This window comes from Gadus morhua, chromosome 20 (assembly GCF_902167405.1).
Source record: "Gadus morhua chromosome 20, gadMor3.0, whole genome shotgun sequence".
NCBI classification, from domain to species: Eukaryota; Metazoa; Chordata; class Actinopteri; order Gadiformes; family Gadidae; genus Gadus; species Gadus morhua.
In genome coordinates this window covers 22258688-22283488 of record NC_044067.1, presented here as the reverse complement: position 1 = coordinate 22283488, position 24801 = coordinate 22258688, and the positions used below count along the sequence as shown (strand labels likewise).

The window sequence follows — 24801 nt, the reverse complement described above, 5'->3', positions numbered from 1 at the left end:
GTAATAGTCTGTCTAAAAATCATGAAAATAAATAATGTAATTTCAGTTTAGTAAGTGAGTTAGATGCATCATGAGCATTGCAGTTGAAAGTGGTACAAATAGAGTCAGTAAACTTGTTAAACCCTGTTTTAAGGACAGAATATAGAAAGGTTTCTCTGACTTGGGTTGCTGGTATGGAGCTGGGCTCTGGTTTGGAGAGATACTGAGAGATACATCAAGCTGTGCCCTGCAGAAAACATGGGGCGAGAAAGGCAGGCACCGAAAGACTGCAAATCCTGAAAGAGAAAGATATAGAGGGACTGAGGGAGAACATTGACAAGTAAGACATTGAAAGAGAGAAAATGCAAGAGAGACAATGAATTAGAAACCTTGAGAATACAAGGTCCTGAAAACGAGAGAAGGGCAGACTGGGTGAGAAAGAGATGATGAAAGATAAAGATAGGCAGAAAGAGAAGCTGAAACAGATATAGGCATTGAAAAAAAGACACAAGAACCTGAAAGAGAGAGAGATGATGGAAGACAGAAATTGAGACACTGAAAGACATAGAGTGACCAGATGGAGAGACAATGTTGAGAAATAGAAGCAACCTTCATGTCTCCGGGCAGATTGCATTTTTAACAAATCTGATCAGACAAATCATTGTTTATCATAGAAGGCCTAATTTCTCCCTGTTTGTCCCTGTAATCACACTTTAATGGAAGAGAACTCATTCACAATTTTCATTTTCTGACCTGCTGAGACAATCTGAGTGCTGGGCATTTGAGCACAACACTGTTTGTGTTGGCAGGTGTGTGTGTGTGTGTGTGTGTGTGTGTGTGTGTGTGTGTGTGTGTGTGTGTGTGTGTGTGTGTGTGTGTTTGTGTGTGTGCATGTGCATATGTGCGTGCTGTGTGTGTGTCCTAGTATGACTCGGACTTGTAACGGGCTTCATCGGGGGCCTTCAGGAGACCAGTGGGCTAGTGCCACGCGCCAGTGGGGGGGTCCTCTGAAATATTAATGCTGACACACAGACACACACACACTCACACGCACAGACACACACACGCACACACACAGACACATGCAAACACGCACACACAGAACCATACACACTTGCACACATCCATGCAGACGTGAACACACGCAAAACGTGGACAAGCACACAAAAGCGAATCCACAGTGAAACTGCTACCACACTTGTTTTTCGATCATTACTTCACGGCCCTCCCAGGTCCTGTACATCACCCAATCTGTCTTTTAAATTGTTCTCACAGATCATGTGACGATCAGGGCCTTCAGTGGCTGAATCAATGCATCATCAATAAGGGTACAGGGAACTACCCCCTTATAATACTCGTTCCCATTCCACTGTTCCCATTACGACCTGAGCTCCACACAGCAGTGAATCCGCAGCACTCTATTCTGCTCTGTTTGGTTCACGGCGGCCTGCATATGTTCCTGTGTCATTACAGGGATGCAGATGGGGAACAGGAAGGCATGGGCGGACCTAGCCCTGCCCTGTATGATTGGTGGTGACTATAGGGAGCCAGCCTCGCTTTATAGACCCAATCAATCACCCTGCAGAGCAGAACACACTAGGGCCCCCCTGGTCACGTTTGGAACATAGGAGGAAGAGCATGTGTGGCTCTCCCTCCCCCCCTGCTGGATCACATGTACAACAGAAAGACGCCAAGCAAGGCTCCAGCGTGCACACACAACTACGTTATGCAGTGGAGTTGTATTGGAAGTCTTTCATCAAAACAGTATGTTGTTTCATGAACAGAGAGGGGAATGCATAAACACTGTCTCTTTTAGGAAGAGGCTTGTAAACAAAACAAGCTCCAACCCCCCCCCCCCAAGGGCTGTGGAAACTGACATTACTTTATATTTATTACCTTGTCAATGTTGGTGCGCTGGAATCTGTTGAACTGACATTAACCTTTTCTTTAAAGAACGCATGCAGAAGCCAGCCAAACAGACTACAGAGTGCTTTAGGGGAGAGACAGAGAGAGACAGAGAGAGAGGGAGAGATAGAGAGAGAGAGGGACAGGCAACGCAAATCGAGGCAGAAGGAACCAAGTCAGATGGCCCCAAAAGAGATGAATGTTGAATGGACAGCTTACCAATGAGTTTACCTGACAGCTTGTGTGTGAGGAAGGCCTTTGTATTGTGTTTGTCATGTGATTTAGGATTTGATCATTGTACGCAAATACGAAACATACGCACGCACACACAGGCGAACGTACATACAACATACACACACCCACACACACACACACACACACACACACACACACACACACACACACACACATACACACACACACACACACACACACACACACACACACACACACACACACACACACACACACACACGCACACACACATACAGTGCATACATATTGTACATTCATATGTACATGCAAACATACATACATACATACTTACATACACACATACAAACATACATACATATTTTATGTTTTATAAATGGCTTGAGTAAAAAAAGGTCTTAAATCTTATAATCTTATGGTATATACATACACACTATATATATATATATATATATATATATATATATATATAAACAGACCATAATTGGATGATATGCCATTTGAGAGCTATAATGCAGGCATTCTGTAACATCTACATCCGGTCGTCGTGGTCTGAGACACGGCCCAGGGGAGGATTGTTGTCGGACACTCTCCACTTCAACAACACAGCAATTCATACAGCCTCTCTGAGAGAGTGTCGGGCTGCTGTGTATCCATCAGCTAGTGAAATGTACACCGTGTAAAGACGGAGAGGCAGATAGCAGCAGCTTGTTTGTGAAATGTACACCATGTCTCCACTACTGAGGGACTATAAGAGGCAGCTGCCACTGAAGAAACAGACCTATTAAAGATGAGGATTGTATCATCAAAATCGAGTATCAATATGTTACAAAATATATATGATAGACAGACACTATGCTGTGTCAAAAGATCATGTCACTTTCAAGGAAAAGCCCAGTTTTGTTTCTGCCATGTAAAAGACGCTATCTAAGGTGTGAGCACGGGCTTTGTAAAAGTTAGTGGTGGGGTGATCCAGTAAATAGGGCACTGTCACACCAAAATTGTACCGCCTACATTATCCGTGTTCAAAACATTTGTCATCGTTCGACGCGATTGTCCGTTGCCAGGCAGGTTTCAAAATACATTCGCGCTCATTTTGCCGAAGACGAAATAACATAAACCAGCTAACACTTGTTTTTATTTTATATTTTTATTGTATTGAATTTAGAGTGTTTAAAGTGTATCATAGTCTAGCTAACTTGTGTTAGTTTTTAACGCTAATAAATGTCATTTGTAAAATCAGTGTTATCTGTTTAATGTTATTTCGTCTTGTGACGCTCAATGAATGAGCGCGAATGTTCGCGAATGTTCTATTTCATGTAGGCTACGCCATCTAGGCTTCGCCTTATAGGCTTGTCCCGTGCCTGTGATTGCGCGCACTGAAAAATTTCAACTATGCACCAATCAACGTGGGCACGGCCCGCATTTCCCACGGTACCGTGTATATAAAGCGGCGCAAACCGCTGCCCATCCTCCCTTTTCTCTCAGCACCTGTACTGATCTAATGGAAAAAGAAGAATATGAAGACTTCAATGACTAGTGGCAGCGGCGTGGGCGAGGCTACGGACCAACGGCCCTTTTCAGGGCCACTGGAGAGCGCTCCTATAAGAGCCAGGGGGCCCTTTTCAGGGCCTCAGTGCGCCTCCTGTCCCGCCAGGTGACGGGCACCTGGCGTGTTTTAGGTGCCTCGGGCTCCTCTCCAGGCACCTCTTTTTCTCCCAGTCGGTGGACCTCGCTGAGGCCATCGCCATCTTCAGGGCCGGAGTTCCGGAAGCCCAGGACGCCGACAAGGTTGACGACGTCACCTCCTTCGACGACGTCTTTCGCCCCCATGTCGGATGACATGCAGGGCGAGTGTTTTCGCACCCGGTCTTCTTCCCGGCGGGCTACCCAGTGCCCCCTGTTCCCACCGGTTCAGAACCTTTTCACCGCTGTGGGTGGGGACCCCTCTACTCTGAAGGCCCCGGTGAGGGGCCACTGACCTCACCAACGTGGAAGGGTGGGCTGATACTCAGGCGTGGGGGATCCCTCGCCTGGAGCCTTCCCTACCAGCGCTTCTCTTTCCGGGCGCCGGATGCCAGCCGATAGCCGTTTCGGCCGGCCGGCATATGGCGTGGGCCACCATGATCCAGAGGGCCATATGGCTCTCTCACACTGCGGTTCCGGAACGAGAGCCGACCAGCCTCGTCCAGGGCCCATTAGCTCCGGATGGACTATTTGGGCCCCGGTTCTCGGAGGTGCTCGCTCATCAGCAGTCCGTCCGTGAGAATTGTTTCCGGTTCGGGGCGATTCTCACGGGCTCCTCCCACCAGCAGGCCGGGAGGAAGCGGGGTCCAGGCCAGTTCCAGCGTCCACCTCCAACCCCGATGCCGCAGCAGCAGCAGCAGCAGCAGCAGCAGCAGCAGCAGCAGCAGCAGCAGCAGCAGCAGCAACAGCAGCAGCAGCAGCAGCAACAGCAGCCGCCGCCGCAGATGGGAAGAGCAGCACCGCGGGGTCAGAAGTTCCGCAAGCTTGCTCCCACTTTTTCTTACCCCAAAAAAGAAAAAAAGACATTTCAACCGAACGGCAGTACATACTCCCTAAAGAGCGATATTCCTTTAGATTACCTCTTTCCCCCCCTCAGCCAGATGGCTGTAGGGTGGCGGCCGGACGGCGTTTTTACATAACCTCTGGTTCACCTGCTTCTAAGAAGCGGCGTCCCTTTGAGCTTCGTGGGTGGACTGGAGACTCATTACACGAGCCCGTGGATACGGACGCTTGTACTAGTTTCCTAGTTTCCCACATTATTCCCTCTACCTCCCTTCTACAGTCTTTGGAAGGTGAGAAGACGGGTCTGCGTGCTGTGGTTACAGCCAGCGGACAACGCGCGGGCACGAGTGCTACGGCTAGACGGCTCGCTGCCTGTTCAGCGGACACGAGCGCGGCGTCTAGACAGCTCGCTGTTTGTACAGCGACTAGCTCTGTGACGTCTACCACGCTCGCTGAGCCTCCTCCCTTTCATGGGATGCCCCCTGTGGTCCACACACTGTGTGGAGGCGGAAGGGGCCGAGGAATACGGGTTATTCCTGGACAGCGTTCCTCAGCTGTCAGCTCGCCCTCTCTCCGACAGCTATGCGTGTTGGCTGGAGCGGTGCGTTCTACCATCGTGGATGGACAACACGTTGAGATGGGGTCATCCCATACAGTTCAAGCGCCGTCCCCCACCCTTTATGGGGTTGGTTGAGCCCAGGCTACGGGAGCCAGCGGCAAGCACGGCTCTGGCAGCAGAGGTGGCCCGTCTCTTGGAGAAGGGGGCCATCACTGTCCCCCCCCCCCGACGAGTCACAACTAGGGTTTTACTCCCGCTACTTCCTGGTTTCCAAGAAGTCAGGGGAGAAGAGACCTATTCTGGATCTTCGCGTGTTCAACAGATTCGTTGCTGCGAGGAAATTCAGAATGCTCACTATCAGAGCGCTGCTCTGATGTGTGAGAGAGGGCGACTGGTTCACATCCCTGGATCTCAAGGATGCTTACTTCCACGTCCCTGTTCGGCAGGCGCAAGGGAAGTTTCTCCGTTTTGCCTTTTCCGTGTACCAGTGCCTGCCATTCGGCCTCTCCCTGGCCCCGCGCACCTTCTCGAAGTGTGTGGAGACGGCGTTGGGACCGCTCAGGCGTCAGGGAAAGAGGGTTCTCTTCTACCTCGACGACCTACTTATTCTGAGCAACTCAGAGGAAGCTGCGAGAAGGGACACCATGACGGTGATAAACCATCTCTCTTTCCTGGGTTTTGCCATCAACTGGGAGAAGAGCCGGCAGATAGTCTACTTGGGGCTTTGCCTAGACTCAGCCGCCATGACAGCGATGCTCTCGCCTCCTCAGCGAGACGCCATCCTGTTGGCATTCTCCCGCTTTCGCGTTCTCAGAAACGTGACCGTGCTGTCCACCATGCGCCTGTTAGGGCTGATGGCAGCCGCCCATCCCGTGGTTCCCCTGGGTCTGCTCTTTATGCGCAGACTCCAGCGGTGGTTTGCTCGCCAATGCTTGGACCCCGTGCGACACAAGCTCAGGGGGCTCCTCCTACCCCGTTAGGGGTCACCAGACCTGGAATATTGGGGAACCCCCCCCGCCTCTCTGAGGGGTGTTCCCCTGGGCAGAGTGACGTCCTACGTAGTGGTCTTCTCGTTGACAGCGAGATCCTGACAAGAGATCCTTCCTCTTCTGGAACGGGTCAGACAGGAGAGATTGTCCCTGATTATAGTGGCTCCGGAGAACCGCTCAGTCTTTGGTTGCCAGAGCTGGCGGCGCTCTCACGGACGGCGCAGTGGCCGGTACCGTTCAGACCGGACGGTGCACCACGGGACGGCTGTTGGTCTGGCTCCTGAGAGGTTGATTGCAGGGCAAAGGTTTGCCTGAAGCAGTTATCAACACTATCCAGGTTGCTCGTGCACCTTCTACTTCTTCCCTCTATCCGTCGAAGTGGTGCGCTTTCTCTGATTGGTGTGACAGGAACCACGCTGTCCCATCCCATTGCGAGGTCGGAAGCGTGCTTGCATTTCTACAGCATTTATTGGAGAATGGTTTGGCTTTCCCACTATCAAGGACTATGGGGCAGCTGTTTCGGCTGGCCATGCAGGCTGTGATGGTGGACCGATCTTCAGCCATCCACTGGTCAAGAGATTCTTGCGTGGGGCTAGACGGGTTAGGCCTGTTTCGCGCGTGCTTACACCACGCTGGGATCTCCCCACCGTGTTGCGCGGGTTGTCCAGGGACCCTTTCGAGCCTCTGTCTCAGTCCCCTTTGGATGCCCTGTCCTTTAAAACGGCGCTCTTATTGGCTTTGGTTTCTGCCAAGCGGGTCTGTGAGCTGACCGCTCTGTCTGTCAGCTCGAGCTGCTTGTTGCTTAACGAGTACAGCTCCTTTGCGCTGCTCAGACCTAATCCTGCGTTCCTCCCTAAGAACATTAATAGTTCTTTCCAGTCTAGAGATATTGTGCTTAAGGCTTTTCACCCCCTGCCTCATTCTAGTGAGGTGGAGGCGGCAGAGGTGGGGGTAAGTCACTCATGTGCAAGTCACAAGCAAGTCTCAAGTCATAACCTTCAAGTCTCAAGCAACTCCCAAGTCACTGTGGTGAGAATCAAGCAAGTCACAAGTCAAGTCATTGCTCAGGTCAAGCAAGTCACAAGTCAAGTCATCCAAAAATCTGATGATCTAACCCAGTTTCCACATTTAAAAATCAGTAAAGAGTGGTTCATAAGTTTAGTTTTATTTCAACATTAACAATAACAATGCCTTAACATTAACAATAACTCAAACTATCCAAAACATTCCAAAACCATTATGTGAATAGTTTGAAAATGTTTTTATGATCATTACCTCCAACTTACCAATCAAACGGTCGTACTGCACTCCCCCTCCCCCGCTCCCCGCGCGTGACCCCTTCGTGCACGTGCACGTACTCAAAGCTCGTGACCCAGAGCAAGCTTCTGTTTGTTGTTATCCTGCGGTAGCTACTGGAGCTAGCTAACTAGCTAATCCACATTTGGACCTGGCACTAGAAGACAACCCTAAACTCCAACCTAGCTAGCCTGGCTCACTCTCGTGCATCTGTGTTCGCGCTCGTGCATGATTGCGCGTCCATGTACTTGGAATGGGTGGAGTCAGAGTCAGCGTTGAAGGAGATGGGGTAGGACCATTTAAGTTGTGTATTTTCAAAATCTGCTGGCGTATCGCAAATCCCATACCCAACCAGTGCGAGCGAGCACGCGCACGGGACAAGCCCATAAGTCGAAGCCTAGACGGCTACGCCTACAATCATAGAACTAGAGTTATAATATCATAACTATCGTTCATGAACCTTCCTACGTCATCGTTCGACGCGATCCTCCGTTGCCAGGCAGGTTTGGAATTTTCGAAAGTGGTTTACGTAGGCGGTAAAATTTTCGCCCCCAGTACAATTTTGGTGTGACAGCACCAGCTGAATCAGGAAGGTCAGGGCCGCTCGCTGCCAGCAAACACATACACAGACCCACAGCATTGGTCCACATAGGGCACATTCCCATGGAGACCAGCCCTCTTCCTATTTTCTGTCCCCTTGTGCGCTCGGCCGTTATAGCAACAGACGCGAGATGACAGAGTTGCATTATGTGTTGTTTTGCGTTCTCCCCGGTTCGCCTCTTCGTTGAATGAAGATATTTTACCAAGGAGAGGATGAAATACCTTGTGTTAGAGAGCCTTGGTGGATGTGTTTGTGCAGTCAAGATGGTGGTGGTAGTGGCGGACAACGCCATTCAGGAGAAGCCGAGCATGTTGCCATGGTGTGGTTTTGTTGATGTTGCTGGCCTGTGTGCAACATCGCAGCGTAGGACACACACATACACGCACAATGTGTGTTTTACAGACTGCATGCTCAAACCATAGCCAGGTGACGGAGAGACCCTGCAGCACAAAGGACATCAATGGGCCAGCGCAGCTTCTCCTGGACCTCACACCGAGCCCCCCCTTGCATCATATCTCCAATCAGATCCTATAACCGCTGTGAAAATTTTAGTTTGGTTTGGTCTGGTAATGGTCCAAAGAGCTACCGCTAGAAGGGGATTAAGTGTGTTCTGGTTGGTGTGCCGGAGGAGTTGTGTCAGCCCACGGCCTGCGCTCAGCGGGACGGCCAGAGTACCTCCTGGAGCAGAGAAACACCAGCTCTGAGACTCAGCTTGAATTAATGTCAGGGGCCCATTGTGTGGTGGGCATTGCCATTGCTGTATATAGATAAGGAAATTTATTTTACAAAGCAGTCAGGATATAATTTGAAGCACAAAGCATGCAAATACAGAGAATCCAAAATAATGAAATTGACACATGAACCCTTAAAGAGCTATTTCACCGTGGAAATATGAAGTTTATATGAAGTTAATAATTCTATGTATTATAAATGTGCAAAGAAAATAGAAATCGGTTCATCCTAGCCTGACAGAAGGCAGAAACAGTGTTTTAATGGTCTCTCTGGCTCTTTCTGGCTCAAAAGTAAGAAATCCTCCAACTACCACAGTGCATTGTGCTCGCTGCCCTGCCTGCCTGTTTCCATTTGGAGGGGCAAGGACCCATTAGACCCACAGCCCATGCTGCTGCGTCGCGTCGACGGAAGGTTACGATTTTTGGGCGTCGCACGTCCGGCCCTTGCGGTGGACGGAAGGAGGGTCCGCAAGGACGTAAGGGGTCCGTAACCCCCCTTGCGTTGCGTGAACGTGGAACCATAAAGAGCCCTTTACACAGACTTCAAACTAAAATAACGTAGCCTATGCTCTGCCAATAACATCGGCTACTTTCGGTTAACTACATTGTCACGTTCCGCGGGACTCAAAACCATAGGCGTCGATTACGCCGGGGACGCCAGGGGACGCGTCCCCACCAGATTTTCTCATGAATCATTTTGTACCCACCACTTTTAAAAAAAAAATAATAATAATAAAATCGAGTTTAATTATTGTGGATTATTACACGGGTCTTCTCAATGCCGTGGAACGCTCCGTTCACTTGCATGGGCTCTTCACAACTTTGCGGGGAATGCTAGATATAAATTGACCGCTGTCAAGGAAAACAAAGGACTTTTTGCCTATAATGACGTCTTTGGTATCTATTTCTCTGCTGATAAACACTACGAATGATGGTAACAAATAAATTGTAACAAGCCACACCATGTGAAGTCATTTTTTCGTTTTGTAGCCGTGTAATAAGCGGGATAATATATAGAACGTCGCCGGTCGAATTTAAGCCCCTTCAGTTGGAAGCAATTACCCTCGCTGCGCGTCGGTGTCCTGTTCGCCCTGTCTGGGCTTATTTTCCTGATAATGACCGGCATTCAATACATTATCCCTTACTTATTACACGGCTCTTCTCAATGCTGTAGACTACATTCGTATTCAGTTGCTAAGCGACGTCAACGACTTTGGCGAATTATTTCTCTGCTGATCAGAATCAGAATCAGAATCAGAAATCAGAATCAGAAAGGATTTAATTGCCAAGAAGGGTTTTACACCAACCAGGAATTTGGCTTGGTGATTAAGGTGCATACATTAAGACAATAACAATGAACAATGAAGAAGAGATCAACGCTACGAATGATAACAAATACATTGGAAAAAGACACAATGTGTGAAGTTATTTTTACGATTTAGCAAGTAGCCATTACTAATAATACCAATACTCTTTGGCTGGGATGATGAGGCATCAGACAATCAAGTCATTTTAGCCAGAATACATAGGTAAGAAGCACCAGAGCAGGTTGCTAGTACCATGGACAGTATCAGAACGATAACCTGTTGAACTAAATGGATGTGGTAGTCTACACCACGGAATGCATCTGCAGACCACTGCCACATAAATAAAGGTAAGACACGATATTTATTGCTTAAGATTTGCTGGTGCAGTGGTGAGGTCTTTTGTGTTTTTTGCACTCAAGTGGTCGGCTGTTTTAACTTGCAAGTGATAGTCGGTGGAGTCAGTCTCTTGTTGACACAAAGTGACTTTTGGTCATTCTTGAATTCTGGAATAATTGAGGGGGGGAGTTCATGAGTTTTGGTCAGAATGCCTGATGTAGGCTAGTTTTGATGGAATGCGTGTTGTGAATTGAGAACAGCCAGCTCCTGATGTGATACAGCGTTCAGCTGTGCAACAAATATTTTTTTCTTTTTCAATCTTGACGACTTTTGTAGTGCTGTGTGTAGCCACACCTTTGGCCCTTCTGAACTTAAACACGCAGTTCAATTCCTTTCCTAGCTCCTCTTGTTTATGTTGTTAGCTTAGCCATATCATGTCACGTTGTCAACATTGGATACACGGAGCAGAACATAGTGGGTCATGTGTCCGATGCTTTTTGAAAACGTTTTCTTCATAAAACGTGCCAGACAGATTTTGTATACATTTTATTCCTTAGTAATTAGCTACATGGTTATGCCGTCTTTCAGAACCTTTCATTACCGGCACTAAAGAGAGAAAAAGGAGTGCATCCTCATTGTACCCAGCACTTCTAAAAATGCACTTCCGAATGCGTCTCTGTCCCCAGCACATTTCAAACCAAACTGACGCCAATGCTCAAAACTATTGTAGACAATGTGTTAGTAAAAAATAACAACACTTACTCTACGCTCAGATGTCTGTTTCTCCCGGCGGACTTTGACTGGCATTTCCAGTTCACTATCTCTGTCCAGAAATATGTATCCAATACCCAACTATTCAGATGAGGCGTAAAGCCCAGGTGAGTGGTTGCACACATGGGCCCGTCCTCGCCAGATTCAGCCTTTTCTTCTAGAAGAAACTGGCATCGCTGAAATTCGCTGCAGCAGAGGGACTCTGGGTAAGTGTCCATAGGCAAACAGAGCAAACAGTTAAGGGCTCTCTATGGTTCTACTCTCATGCAACGCAATGACCACGCAGACGCTTCGATGCAGTCGTGAACGTTTGTGGTTCTGCGTCGGGTTTTAGTAAGCGGACCACTCACAGCCTTTGCTGCTGCTTCGCCTTGACGGAAGGTTACGATTTTTGGGAAGCGCACGTCCGGCCTTGCGGTGGACGCAAGGAGGGTAAGGTCTGTAACCCCCTTGCGTTGCGTGAACGTGGAACCATAAAGCGCCCTTACACCACCAGTTCACTCCGGCGCGCTCCGGCTCCCCGTCCTCGGCAACAGGCAAGGCCTATTCAGCTGCAGCCGCAGCAGCCTCCCTCTCTATTTGTGTCAATTCTTCCTGGCTGTATTCCGGCTCGTACAAATAGCTCGTCCAAATACCCTGCTCACCCACACTTGTTCCGATGTTCTGTCTGGGATGAATAAAGCTCATGTTTCCTCATCCAGAAGGGAGTAGCTGATTGAATGATCCCCATTCGGCCCACCACGCTCTGTAGGCAGTCAGGGGACAGGGCCTTCCCTCCTATAGGATTGCTGTGTGTCAACACCCAGCACATCATCACCATAAAGTCTGATGTCAGAGCTGGACCATAAATATCCTTCTCTTCCAATGCCTGCTGTCCTCCACCGAGCTCTTCGTCCTCTGCTTCCAGAAGACCGCGACCCCGCTTGGAGGCTAAGCCCCATCCTCCCAGGGTCAGCGTCATCAGCATCTCCTCTATCACCACACAGCATCTTAACCCATCCTGGTGCTACTAATGCTGCATTAGCAGCAACAGTTTAGAGCGAAGGGATGGGAGGGACACTTACACATAAAGGATGTCTCTGTAGTGTTTATTCCTGTTGGTCTATTTTGTTTGGAGATCTATGTAATGTGTAGATTCATCAACGTGAATGAAAGATCAGTCAGCCAGTCAGGGCCAATGGGTAACACAATGGAGAAATTAGGCCACATTGGTTTGGATTCATTTTGAAGTGAGCATTTCCAGAATGAAGAGAAAAGGTCAGCATCAAAGTGGTTGTCGGGGGGGGGGGGGGGGGGGGGGGGTGTTCAACACAAAGTGCAGTTTGTTCCTTAATCCTCAGATGTAAAGCCCCTCCAGCAGAAAAACTTAATTTCAGTCTTGCTGCAGCAGTTGTTTCGTGGTATAGGCTGTGTGTGTGTGTGTGTGTGTGTGTGTGTGTGTGTGTGTGTGTGTGTGTGTGTGTGTGTGTGTGTGTGTGTGTGTGTGTGTGTGTGTGTGTGTGTGTGTGTGTGTGTGTGTGTGTGTGTACTGTACAGTGCATTGCACTGAATTAGCTGGGTCAGCAATCAAGTCAATAAAGAGCAACTCCCCTATGCAATCATCTGCGTCTGTCTTGGATCTGTGTTTGTGTGTGTCTGTGTGCGTGTGTGGTTGTGTGTTCATGCGTGCGTGCACATGTGGGTGTGGATACGGGTGTGGGTGTGTGGCCATATGACAGGTGCAGTTGCCTGAAGAAGATAACATGAGGTGAACAAATTGAAGGTGAAGACCCAATTCCATAATATGATGAGGAATTTATGAGCCAATGAAATGATCTAAAGGAATAGAATTGATGTTTTTGCTGAATGCTACCAACACCGTATAATTCTATTCCTCACTGACTGAACTATTTCTCTAAAGCCGAATATTACCACTCTAATAAAAGCTTAGACTGTTGGGCATTTACCTCTATGCTACCCTCTTTTACAAAACGATCGTCAATTGTAATCTTTTGAAATAAAGCATTCTAATTATTCGGTCATCTACTGGGTGCATGGAAACCCCTCTTTTTAACTGGATCAACTCCATTATTTTTCCCGAGTGATTTTTGAACTGTAATGGTAATGTATTGTGAGAATGCTGAATAAGAATGGGTATTAAAGGGAAACTTCACCCATTTCCATTTGTATCGTTGGAAATCCACTCATAATTTTCATTCCTCATTCCCTTATTTTCTGAAGAGACTGGAGAGATCCGTATCAATCTCCAACACTTCCTGTTTTAGATGACGCAATATGAAGATTTTTGCATAGAAGTAAATAGGAAGTGTAAGAGGGGAGGATTCTCATAAGACTAGAACCACTAGTCCCACCCCTCTATAGGGGGTGGGACCCACTGACGCTACAGACCTATTAGAGCAGTGCCAGTGGGTGGGAATTCACCAGCAGAAACTAACATCCACAGCGTATGAAGCTAAGCTAACATAGGCTGTTGATAAAACTGAAGTACAACGGCGGGGGGTACTGGATCTGACATAGAAGATGGCACCATGCAAAAGTTCACCATTTCGAAAGAAATACAGACGAGGACTACCGTATTTTCCGCACTATAAGGCGCACCGGATTATAAGGCGCACCTTCAATGAATGGCCTATTTTAGAACTGTTTCCATGTAGGCCTATAGGGCGCACCGGATTATTAGGTCATAAGGCGCATAGAATAGATGATACTACAGTCAAACGTTTGAGTGGGGTTGCGTTATGCATCGACTAGATGGAGCTGTGCTAAAGGGAATGTCAACAAAACAGTCAGATAAAGTCAAACTTTATTAAGCGTTCTGACAACTCTGTTCACTCCCATGGTAACAATGTTCAAGCGTTAATGTGCATATTAACAATATCTCCCAGCCTTGTTCAGTTGTAAACACGTAAAAGAAACATAGTCTGATACCGCTAATTCAAACATTAGTGCATAACTCAACATTGTTCAGTTACGTATAACACGTAAAGCTCACTTTTTCAGTTCATTCCCCGTCCACGAATCCCTCGAATTCTTCTTCATTGTCCGAATTGAACAGTTGGGCGAGTACGGCATCCAACATGCCCGGATCCCTCTCGTCATTATCCGAGTCAGTGTCGCTGCTGTTGCCTGGAAGTTCAGTGATTATTCCTGTCTTCGTGAAAGCTTGGACCACAGTTGAGACTGATATATCAGCCCAGGCATCCACGATCCATTGGCAGATAGTGGCGTAAGTCGCCCGGCGCAGTCTCCCCGTCTTGGTGAACGTGTGTTCGCTTTCGAAGGCCCCGTCCACACAAAGCCGAGTTTTTGGTTAAAACCGCATAAGTCTTGTCCGTTCGGCCGACCGTCCAGACGGAGCCGGCGAATCCAGTGCCCGAAACCGCACATTTCTGAAACCACCCTCGGAGGTGGTTTCAAATCCATCCGGACCTATGCGGTTTCGTGTTAGCAATTAGGAGTCGTGTCAACGTCTGAAACGCTTGATGGCATTAGCCCCCCACCAGCTGGGGGATTTCAGAGTTGCGTTGAATTTTTTATTTATTATTTTATTTGTATTCTTTTTGTAGCTTTAAATAAAGCCCCTTGATAAATGTAATTTCTAACTGTACAATAAAAAGTATTTCTGCTCAATTTAAAAGGTTGAATCTCCTCATGACTGAATGTTTGTATACAGCGCGCAGGCTTGATGTGCTCCACTTTTTTCTGTGGAGAACCAGCGCCTTCAATATTTACTACAGCGTTTCTACAGCTCGATGCGGTTTCGATATGACTCCGTCTTTACGGATCGTTTTCACCAACTAATACTCTTCACTAGAAATGTTGTGTGAAATGATTTTCAAGCAGTCTTGCGGTATCAGCTTGGTAGATGGAACAGCGAGGTGTCCGATAGGTGGAGATCTAGATCAGCGGGAGTGGTCAGCGAAGCTGTACATCGTGGTGCATGGTGGGAGTTGTTGTCTTCAATCCACAAGCGCCAAAAAGTCACTTTCTGCCTTTTCTCGGTCAGGACGGCACCAAATTAGAATTTTATTTTATTATTCGACTACATATAGGACCCAATTTCAATACATATTCATGCCTCCACCGGTGAAATGCTCCTTTAAGGAATAGTATATTGAGAATATTTCTGTCCTCTCTTGCAGATGCTCGTGCATTGTTTGACCCGTTAAAATGCTGATTTGTTTTAATATGCAGACCCAACAAGCAGATTCAGACAGAACGTGTGTGTGTGCGTGTGTGTGTGTGTGTGTGTGTGCGTGTGTGTGTGTGTGTGCGTGTGTGCGTGTGTGTGTGTGTGTGTGTGTGTGTATGTGTGTGTATAGTGGATTCATGTGTTGCATCACAGAGCAGTGATTGACTCGTGCCTGTGTTTCGCTCTGCCCTTCGTCATCCCATAATATATTTATGTTTCATAGTAGAATAGAAGAGAGTTGCAAATGCAAATTGGATGCGAACTTCATTCAAACCAAATAGGAGTGAATGACAGTTCCAATCATCTCCCTGTGTTTAAACTACTTCAAGTGGTTCCACTGCAAAGGTTACACCCTGGGCAATGGCTCTCCCACACGCTCCACAGGGAAAACGTATGAAATAAAAGGTTTGACGTCAGCCACAGGCTAAGGCCCGATTAAGGACCACGTTAAACTACAGCACGATGAATAAGAATGACTGAAGTCCATTGATATTAATATAAAATGTTATCAGCCTCGTTAAAAACCATTAGGGCCCCTTCTTTGATGTGACCCCTGAAACACGGACCCACTGACCCACATCGCATCCCTTAATCTAAATAAACACAGCAGATGTGGGGGGAGCTGTGGCTTTGGCCATTGAGGTCATAGTTCTATTCATAGGTCTTAGTTTCACATCATTGCAACTGAGACTTGAGGAACAAACAGCTCGCTAGTCCACAATGTGCTGCATAATTCATATCATAATTCATAAGTAGGAGAAACGGCTCAAACCCTTTAGCCTCTTACTAATTCTGCTGGGTTTGACTCTTTGCACCGTCGGTGAATGAATTTCAGAGCTCCTCATAAACTCATGCTGTTTTCCCTCAGCATGAGGTTAATTGTTGATAAAAGTCATTATGTCGTAGTGCTAATCCTAACCTCGCATCCCGAAGTTCGACAATACAACAGCCGAGCGTGCGAGTGGTTAGCATCGCAGTGTTCCAGTGTTTTAGAGATATTCTTCTCTCATTTGCGAGTAGCAAGAGGTTTCTACTGATGGTTTTAACCAATGTATTTCTATAGTGGCAGGATTTGATGATTCCAGGTTTGAATCCAAAGCGTAACAGACACGGTCTCAGGACGCTGCTGTCCCCACATGACTCACAGGATGGGAAAAGTTTAATTTACACTGGTCAGGTTCTTTCAGTCCCTGACTCCTCCAAAGTAAACCTTTAATACTATACTGCACTATCACTTTACTATACTATACTATAATTTACAATACTATACTGAAGAGGATCCTACTGGAACAGTCTTCTTAAGTTTTATTGACTCAATAGTTGCACCAACATGATGTTCTTCTTTGCATCATTAGACCGGCCGACCCAGAGCTCTCCACAGAACCCAGTTGTTCCTTTTTACGGGTAACTGTACACCTCATGCTTTGTTTTTATGATGCACTCTAAAAATCGCTGTTGGCAGCTTTGGTAGCAATGTTTTCTCCCCTGATCACACACCCAGCCCTCACCAAAGGCCCGGTCAGCAGTTATGGCTCACAATGACTTCTATGAGTGAGCGATCAATAATCACTTCTCTCTCTCTCTCTCTCTCTCTCTCTCTCTCTCTCTCTCTCTCTCTCTCTCTCTCTCTCTCTCTCTCTCTCTCTCTCCCCCTCTCTCCCTCTCTCCCTCTACCTCTCTCCTCCACTCTTCTCTTCCAGGCGGTCCCGTCTCAGTGGTCCTGTCCCCCTGATCCGGACCAGCCCGTCTCGACCAGACACCAAATCTCTCTGTGACGTCACCGTCCCCCCCCTCACCCACCATGACACTGACCAGCCAGCTGTTGCCCTTCAAGCTGGACCCCCCCGGCCTGCTGGGGGAGGCGGAGGCGGGGCTGAGGTGCGAGCAGGAGATCGAGCGGCACTACCAGATTGTGCCGTCGGTGGTGTGCTCCATGTGCTGCCTCTTCGGCGTCATCTACTGCTTCTTCGGTGAGTGACGGGGGTCAGCAACAGTGTGGTAGCTGTGGAGTTTTCCTACTCCTTCCCTGTCCTCCTCCTCCTCCTCCTCCTCCTCCTCCTCCTTCTCCTCCTCCTCCTCTGCTCTCATATCTCTTTAATTATGATTATGTGGTTTATTGGACCACTTATGGAGCACTCCTCCGTCCCTCTAGGACCACTCAGATCTCCCGAGTCCATGGTGAGCTTTCATTTACACCCACACAGCCGTGGTGTGCACAGACACATGCACACACACACACACACACACACACACACAGATACACACAGGCAACGGCCAACCGGTTTTGGAGTAATGGGGATGCGTACGCTTGCTCAAGGACATCTTAACACTTCTGCATGGGGGAGTGTTTAACCGGCAACCCTCTACTGTTGGTCCCTGGAAACATGAAGGTAGAAAGTCTGCAGTCAGTACGAAGTAAAGACGTGTATACAAAAAAACACAACATATCCAAACATTCAAACGCACAGCTTTAAATGTCAAACCTGGACCTCTTTGTTAAAAACGTCAATTTAAACACAGATTTCCTCAACCTTTGGGCCCAGTTCATCCTCCAAACAACTTGGCTGCATTACAGTTTTTCTCAGTCGTTTTGGTACATTTCTCGAATCATCCTCAACATTTGCAAGACAATTACAGTGCAGTCTTTCTACACCTTCTGACGTTCCTGTCTGTTGGGCCACAAATTCTCATTCTCACGCAGCCTCACTCCTCTTCCTATTCTTTTTCTCTCTGGCTGTTGATCCCGTCCAATTCCTTGTCTGTCAGACAATGTAACATTGTGTTGTGCTCCAGCTATATACTGTATATACTTGCCAGTTCATGGTTCATGAGATGCACCTTTGAGCTATTTCAGTAAACTGGTTGATCGTCGGTTGATCTAACACTTCACACATTTCCCTTCTTTAGAGGAAGTCAAGATTCACCTGGTAGCAATTTACCAATTCAGGACAGATTTAGAAAAAATGTCTAATGGAAATGAATAGAAATATGCCTGACATATTATGATAACTTGTTCAACCATTTTGCATGTAAAGACTTATGCAATGACCTAATGCCTAAATATTGTGGGGGTGAGATCATTCAATAGAGACCCACTACAATGCATTTTGATCAACATGACATAAGCAACTGATAATGTAGGAAAGAGCAGAGAATTGTACGTAAAATAATCATTTGCATGAATGTACCAAAGCATTATTTAAACTTGTTCAAAGAAATGAGAAACTGCTTGTAGGAGCCTAAATGCCTATTTGCTTTATTTAACTTCATATTTTATGATGACGTTTGGATTTTCATAAGTGAAATAATATTATAGTTAATTGCGTTCATTTCGAATATATAAAATTTTATTTTTTAATTCCATTGCAGTATTTTTGGTGGATGCGCACATTTAGTTACTTTATTTTGAAGTGTGAGAGGAACTTAATTGTGTTAACTACCGGTGACAGTCTGTCAGGATAACAAGCGTGGAGCCACACAGTTTCTATCTCTCACCTCTAATCATAACCTCATTGTGTAAAAGGATTTTAGTATTTTGCGTTTGACAAGTAAACCTTTTAAACTTCACGTCGTGGTCCAGTGGATTATTTTTGTTGAAATTGGATGAGGTATGCGTCGAAGGGAAAACGGAGCGTCAAGCTGAAGCTTCACTAATTAGACCTATTGATCCTACACTGCTTTTTTGATGCGCACAAGTGACACAATGATGTGAAGATTGAACAGGAAGTTCAATTCTGATCTGAGAAATCTACCAAAGCGACTGAGAAAAAAATGTAACAACCTGGCAGTGGAGGTTTTCTTGGTAAAGAGGGCTGTTCCTTCTTCACTCTATGAATTTGACATGATTAAATCAGACTTTTGAACACATTTGATTGCAGCCACTAGAGGTTGTACAGGAAACGTGAAACCAAAAATAAAATGGTTTCAATGTTTTTTTAATTTTACACTCAATCAAATCTTCGATGTCTACCTCAGCATCTCTTCTCATATCTCTGTATCTGTCACCCTCCCTCTCCATTTCTTTGCTCAAAATAAAAATAAAATCGATAAATCTGCACCAGAAAGCAGAAGGCCTTCTGCCTTCATAGACGGTTCAGAGGAGGCCGGCTCTGCTGCTGGTGGACTAAACCTGGTGGGACATGGCTGAGCAGGTCTCAGACCAGCTCTTTAACCACTGCATCTGCAGCCCCACCATGAGAGCAGGCCTCAGAGTCTAGCTCCACCATGGGAGCAGGTATGATATGAAGTAGCACAAAATTGACCTACAAACCAGACTTGTTGATCGTTCATTGATCCCCTAAGTCCCTCGCGTTTTGCTCGCTTCTGGACTCTGCTGCTGCTGCTGCTGCTACTTCTAAGTTGTCATACATAGTTTATTTGTACTAACTCCGCAACAGACAGATGTCAGCAGGCCTCTCGCTGGCTGCTGGTGGGAACGCTTGTTCATGGAATTGTATTTAATTGTTTTTAAATGACTCGGCAAGTGCACACACAATATGGATCTTACATTTGAACAAGAGGATAAAGCAAAGGCAGAGGGCTAATTCACCTTGATAACAATGCACCGGTTCATCATTTAGTCACAATGGATTTATTTAGTGATGGACAACAGAAATCTGTAATTGACCTAACAAATTATGTTAATTACAGGATTTGGGCGGTTTGTCTAAATCGAGATGTAAATCGTCTATGTATGGTCCACCTTACCCCGAAGAGATATTAGCTGCGTTTACATGGACGCTTATGATCTGATTAGATTTCTAATCAGAATAGATCTATTCCTATCATGCAATCCGAACATACTGTATGAATAGCATTTACAAAAATTCGATCCGTATGTCTCTCGCGCACAACCGTTATGTTGGCCTGGACTTATATGATATATGCAAAGGATAATTTTGTACAGAACGCCGGTCATTATCGAAAGGGCGAACCGTACCCCGACGCAAAGCGGAGGTGTCTTGCTTCGCCCTGAAGGGTATTATTTTCAATAACGACCGGCAATGTTGTTTACATTACCCCGCTTATTACACGGCTCCTTGCCAAAACGAAACAATCCTTCACATAGTGTGTCTTTTTACAATTACCATTCGTAGTGTTGATCAGCAGAGAAATAGTCCGCCAAATACGTTGACGTCGCTTAGCAACCGGGCACGCTGGGGTTGATAAGTTACCGGACTGATTGCGGAGTGCTAAGAAAGATGTAAATCAGGCGAAAAATCCACTTTCCTTGACGGTGGTCAAGTTCGTGTGCATAGAAGTACCGAGGGAGTCGACCAATTGATATGAACTGCAGCTGTACTAAGTTAAAAAGTAGCCGCAGCCACCCCAAACTAATCGGAATATGTGTACACATGTCGATTATAGCGGACTACACTACCTCTTCTATTCCACATAGAATTCTATTCTGGTCAGAGAATTGAATTCTGATATGATCCTTTTCTATTCCGATTGCGCTGTTCTTCCACTTCTATTCGGATCAGATGTGTCCATGTAAACGCGGCTAATGAGAGGGAGGTTATAAACAGGATAGCCAATCATACCCCCCAAACAAAATGATTTATGTTTGATAGTGTTTTTTGGTCAACCTTAGTTTTTGAAAAATTCTGAGGGATTTAAACCAAACCCCTCTGGTTTATTAGCAAACTTTGAGATGTTTATTAATAGACTTTTTGTTATACATGGAAATTCAGTAGGTGCCTATATATTCCACTGTTAAGTGTTATGGCTCTTTTACAGTTTCAGTTTTAATGGTTGGTTTACTCACGCTCGATGAAAGTCGCAAGTCGCGGGATAGGGGGAAACGTTTTCTCGATTCCCTCACATGTCTTGTACATGTGAAGTGTTGACAATAAAGCTGACTTTGACTTTGACTTTTGAACAGCAGGGTAGCCAAAGTGATCCTTAATTACACATTTTGTTTCTGAATAATGGGCCGTCTGAAACAAACATATTAAATATAAATTTAAAAATATCTGTACACACACAGAGAAAAAGGCCTGCCCACCAAGACTGGACTACATTGAGGGATCAACCAACAAAAGGCAGGTGTGTGTGTGTGTGTGTGTGTGTGTGTGTGTGTGTGTGTGTGTGTGTGTGTGTGTGTGTGTGTGTGTGTGTGTGTGTGTGTGTGTGTGTGTGTGTGTGTGTGTGTGTGTGTGAACTGGCGAACTGGAAAGGATCCTCCACAATACAGGCCGGCAGCATATTACCAGAAGGTTCTGGTGTCCAGCCCTATTGCATGAAACAAGGATGTCCTTCACAAAGGTCTTTTGCACTGCTCAAGAGAGAGTCATGCTCAATGTACAATGGAGTACTGTCCAAGGTCCAAGGGTTGAACATGTTTCAGATATATATAGAAAAATACCTACTGCTGAAAAGGAAAAGGTATTTTTAACGTCCTCATTCAATATCTCTCCCTTACAGCAATATCCTGTTTTCCCATCTTTTCTGGGTTCTGTCGTCTACCAATGAGAGAAAATGTTATTTTCTGTGCTATACCTACTATGTCTTATTGCAAGTCTCCCTGAATTATTATTATTTTATTTTTTTCATTATATGTGCCTTAATGTATTGTGCGGTTTTGTATTGTTCTCTGTTTGTTGAATTAGCAAAGTCCATAATAAGTAAATGTTTAAAAAAAAAATTGTTATCTCGAAATCAAGGCACAGTTGTTTCAAGTTCAAGTTGTTTCATCCACCACCTCGGCCCTTTGGCAAAAACAAACAACAAATGGCTGAAATGGCTGCAATCCTAGTGGCTTTTGCTGGCTGTAAACAACACATGGACCAGCCCATTGTGAATCAGTAATCTCGTGGCCAATACATAATTTCCGCTGTTGTTTACTTCCCCAGCGAGACGGATAAAATCAAAGAAACAATGCGTTTGCACGAGGGGGAGAGAGAGAGAGAGAGAGAGAGAGAGAGAGAGAGAGAGAGAGAGAGAGAGAGAGAGAGAGAGAGAGAGAGAGAGAGAGAGAGAGATGGGTAAAGGCGATGGGATTTGGAGACGTAAACCTGGCTTCTTGGCCTGTTTGATTAAATCCTATCTGGTTGGTTCTTAGCACAGAGCCCTGCCACCTTTACCTTACTGGTTCAACCACCCCACACTTCTACAGTCAAAGGATTGGGGCTCATTGATAGCCTCCTTTAGCCTCCTCTATGGGTTACACTTATAACAAGTACCCATATTTAGTATATATTTAGAGTATTGTCCAAAGACCGGTTTAATACCATCTACTTGGAGCTACTCTTAAAAGGGTCTCATATATTTTCAGTAGAATCATCAGCATTACATATAGATAAATACCCAATACAAATGATGGAGAGTCGTAAATGTGATGTGAATGACCACAGCAGCAGGACCAAAGACACATGAGTAACTTTGTTTACTTCCCAATTAAAAAGGTTCACCGTTAATACTTCAATGTCCGCAGTCTCCCAGTAGAATCCTTGACGCCTCGATCCCCTGCCTGCTCCTTTATGACCTAAAACCATCTGATGAACTCCTGACTGAGCTTCATGTCAACACAACATCACTAATGCTAACGCTGCCTGTCCTGTGTCCCCTGTGTCCCCTTGTCCCCTGTGTCCCCTTTCTCTCCTGTGTCTCCTGTGTCCCCTGTGTCTCCTGTGTCCCCTGTGTCCCCTGTGTCTCCTGTGTCTCCCTGTGTCTCCTGTGTCCCCTGTGTCTCCTGTGTCTCCCTGTGTCTCCAGTGTCCCCTGTGTCCCCTGTGTCTCCTGTGTCCCCTGTGTCCCCTGTGTCCCCTGTGTCTCCTGTCTCCTGTGTCCCCTGTGTCCCCTGTGTCTCCCTGTGTCTCCCTGTGTCCCCTTGTCCCCTGTGTCCCCTCTGTCCCCTGTGTCCCCTTTGTCCCCTGTGTCCCCTTGTCCCCTGTGTCTCCTGTGTCCCCTTGTCCCCTGTGTCCCCTGTGTCTCCTGTGTCTCCTGTGTCCCCTTGTCCCCTGTGTCCCCTGTGTCTCCCTGTGTCTCCCTGTGTCCCCTGTGTTTCCCAGTGTCCCCTGTGTCTCCCTGTGTCCCCAGTGTTTCCTGTGTCCCCTGTGTTTCCTGTGTCCCCTGTGTTTCCTGTGTCCCCTGTGTCTCCTGTGTCCCCTGTGTCCTGTGTATTGTACGTTGTACGTCCTGGCATTTAATATAAACACTTATTGTGTGTCTTACTTAGTTACAGTACTTAGTTGTGTAGCATCTTATCCTAGCTGTCTACGGGAAATACTAGCAATTGTAAGTGCCTGGCACTTGGTTCTATGAACATCTTCTATGAACTTTACCTATTACCTACATATATTGTCGTTTCTCCTTCTAATGACAAAAGTACTTATGTAAGTCGCTTTGGATAAAAGCATCTGCTAAATGCAGCAAATGAAAATGTCCCCTGTGTCCCTGCAGGCTACCGCTGCTTCAAGGCGGTGATGTTCCTGACGGGACTGATGTTCGGCTCGGTGGTGATCTTCATGCTGTGCTACAAGGAGCGTGTGATGGACACTCAGCTGAGCGTGGAGGCCTCGGTGGGCATCGGCCTGGGCATCGGCACGCTGTGCGGCCTGGTCACCATGCTGGTGCGCAGTGTGGGGCTGTTCATGGTGGGCCTGCTGCTGGGGCTACTGATGGGCGTGGTTTCCCTGGTGGTGAGTCCTCCCCAGGCGCCGGTTGATTGGTCCAGGTCCTTGACTGATGGTGGTTGATTGGTTCAGATAGTGGATGAGGTTGTTGATTTGTTGTGCTTGTGGTTGGTGCAGTGCTAATGAATCACTCACTTTGGCTGCTAAGGGACTCAATAGTTCGAAAGAATATGCGGGGTTTCGGCCTTCTTTACCCACCACCTCCCCTCTCCCATTTCCTCCCCTCGCTCCCATCCTCCCCTCTCCCATCTCCACCCCTCTCCCAACTCACCCCTCTCCCACCTCCTCCCCTCTCCCACCTCACCCCTCTCCCACCTCCTCCCCTCTCCCAACACCACCCCTCTCCCCCCTCCTCCCCATCTCCCATATCCCCCCTCTCCCACCTTCTCCACTCTCCCATCTCCACCCCACTCCCCCTCCTCCCCTCTCCCTCTCCCTCCCCCTCCCCCTGTGGCTCTGCCCCTCCAGGTGATGGAGGAGTTCTACCACCCCCAGACGGTGTGGGTGCCCCTGGGGGTCCTGCTGGGCTCCGGGACCCTGTTCGCCGTGCTGACCCTGCAGTGGCAGCGCTGCTTCGTCACGCTGTCCACCGCTACCTTCGGGGCGGCCGTCATCACCGTCACCGTGGACTACTTCATCGAGCTGTTCGCCCTGGTTTACTACATCTATGAAAGGCTCAAGGTAGAGCGGTGGCACGCGCGCACATACATACACACATGCGCACACACATACAGACGCACACGTACACGCACCCGCAT

General features: G+C 47.1%; 1 protein-coding gene across 2 annotated transcripts in view; it reads left to right on the top strand.

Annotated features, from left to right (window-relative positions):
* tmem198aa (transmembrane protein 198aa) overlaps positions 1-24801 on the top strand; it is a 57025-nt gene that overhangs the window by 10609 nt on the left and 21615 nt on the right. For both annotated transcript variants that reach the window (XM_030343571.1, XM_030343572.1), the window contains exons 2-4: positions 17109-17378; positions 23811-24049; positions 24512-24724. In XM_030343571.1, the coding sequence (XP_030199431.1) occupies positions 17210-17378; positions 23811-24049; positions 24512-24724 (621 nt within the window). In that variant the 5' untranslated portion in view covers positions 17109-17209. The remainder of the gene's footprint in view (positions 1-17108; positions 17379-23810; positions 24050-24511; positions 24725-24801) is intronic.